Below are 1,453 nucleotides of genomic sequence, written 5' to 3'. Positions count from 1 at the left end.
TTCCTCTATCAAATAAAGGCACGAAAAGGCCCAAAAATAAATCTTTAAAAAAACAAAAAACTTCTGGAGCTTAGCTTTTCTGTAAAAGCCAAGATAATAAAGGTTGGCAAACGTTACGCTGAATGATTCAATGTAAATACTGTAGCACCAAACTAACGGAGAGACACTCTTGGTTAAAATTGTAACGGGATTTGCCGGACCAAAGGACCCAAAAGCAGACACAGGAATCAAGCACTTTCAAGTCCGTTTAATCAGGAAAAAGGTTCGATACACGGGAGGTCAAAACAAGCAGGCAGAGGTACAAAAAACGGCAGGCCAACTCGGAAACTAGGACGGGAAACTGGGTCAAATAAATCACGAAGGTCAATCAGAAGTAAGGCTCGAAGGAATTGGACACAAAGGAAACAAGACGATCTCGCACAGCAGACAGGGAGTGAATGAGCTAAATACACGAGGAGGGGAACACTCAGCCGGGGATCACCAGGTGCAGTCACTCGACAATCAACACAGGTGAGACACATGAGGATGATCAGGACACAGGGAAACAGGTAGGGATGGGCAGGAAGGAGTGATCTGGAAAAGAGACACAAGGTAAGTATCCAAAATAAAACAGGAAATGACAGACTAGAAACATGAGGGAAAAAGTAACTTAACTAGGTCAACCTGGAGATGTGACAGTACCCCCCCCTCCACGGCTGGCTCCAGACGGCCCAGGAACATCAGGATGTTCATTGTGGAAGTTTTTGATGAGCTCTGGGTCCATGATGTCTCTAGCGGGGACCCAGGAGCGCTCTTCAGGGCCATAACCCTCCCAATCCACCAGATACTGATAGCCACGGCCTCTTCTTCTGGCGGCTAGCAACTTTTTGACGGTGTAGACTCTTTCTCCATCAACGAAACGGGGGGGCGGGGGGGGCTGGGGGGGGGGGACCAGAGGGCTGGATTTGGCGGGTTTAAGTTGACTGACGTGGAATGCAGGATGGACTCTCATGGTTCTGGGTAGTTTTAGTTGGACAGTTACAGGATTAATAACTTTGGAAATAGGAAACGGACCAACGAACCTGGGAGCGAGCTTCTTAGAATCCAGACGCAGAGGCAGGTTTTTAGTGGATAGCCAAACTTTGTGTCCACAGTGATACTTGGGGCCTCAGACCTTTGCGATCAGCCGCCGTCTTGTGTCTGGCTGAAGCTCGGAGGAGGGCTTGTCTGGCTCGCTCCCAGGTCCGGCGACACCGTCGCACCAGGGTCCAGGCAGATGGGACAGATACCTCCTTATCTAGGGCAGGAAAAAGAGGAGGTTGAAAGCCGTACACACACTGAAAGGGGGACATGCCAATTGATGAGTTAATAAGTGAGTTATGTGCATATTCTACCCACACGAGCTGGTTGGACCATGAGGAAGGGTTCTGGGAAGCCAGAATGCGCAGGCCCGTCTCCATTTCTTGATTCATCC

The 1,453-nt window shown here is 49.3% G+C and overlaps 1 protein-coding gene across 1 annotated transcript; it reads right to left on the bottom strand.

Annotated features, from left to right (window-relative positions):
- Window positions 1-200: 200 nt before the first annotated feature.
- Window positions 201-1,138, bottom strand: LOC121525157 (chromatin-associated protein swi6-like). The gene is made up of 2 exons (XM_041810998.1): window positions 664-1,138; window positions 201-573 (listed from the first exon to the last, which is right to left on the bottom strand). Exons 1-2 carry the CDS (start codon window positions 989-991, stop codon window positions 530-532), a joined length of 372 nt encoding a protein of 123 aa, XP_041666932.1. The 5' UTR covers window positions 992-1,138; the 3' UTR covers window positions 201-529.
- Window positions 1,139-1,453: the final 315 nt, after the last annotated feature.

Source organism: Cheilinus undulatus, linkage group 2, assembly GCF_018320785.1.
Source record: "Cheilinus undulatus linkage group 2, ASM1832078v1, whole genome shotgun sequence".
Classification (NCBI taxonomy): Eukaryota; Metazoa; Chordata; class Actinopteri; order Labriformes; family Labridae; genus Cheilinus; species Cheilinus undulatus.
The sequence above is the reverse complement of the archived record's forward strand: the minus strand, read 5'-3'. Positions and strand labels throughout refer to the sequence as shown.

What these genes read in the sequence shown, in the direction of transcription:
- LOC121525157 (XM_041810998.1), bottom strand. Translation starts at nt 991, where the DNA reads ATGAGAGTCCATCCTGCATTCCACGTCAGTCAACTTAAACCCGCCAAA. An exon ending in GGGTACTGTCACATCTCCAG is followed by an intron (nt 574 to 663) that starts GTTGACCTAGTT and finishes TCTCTTTTCCAG; the next exon opens with ATCACTCCTTCCTGCCCATC.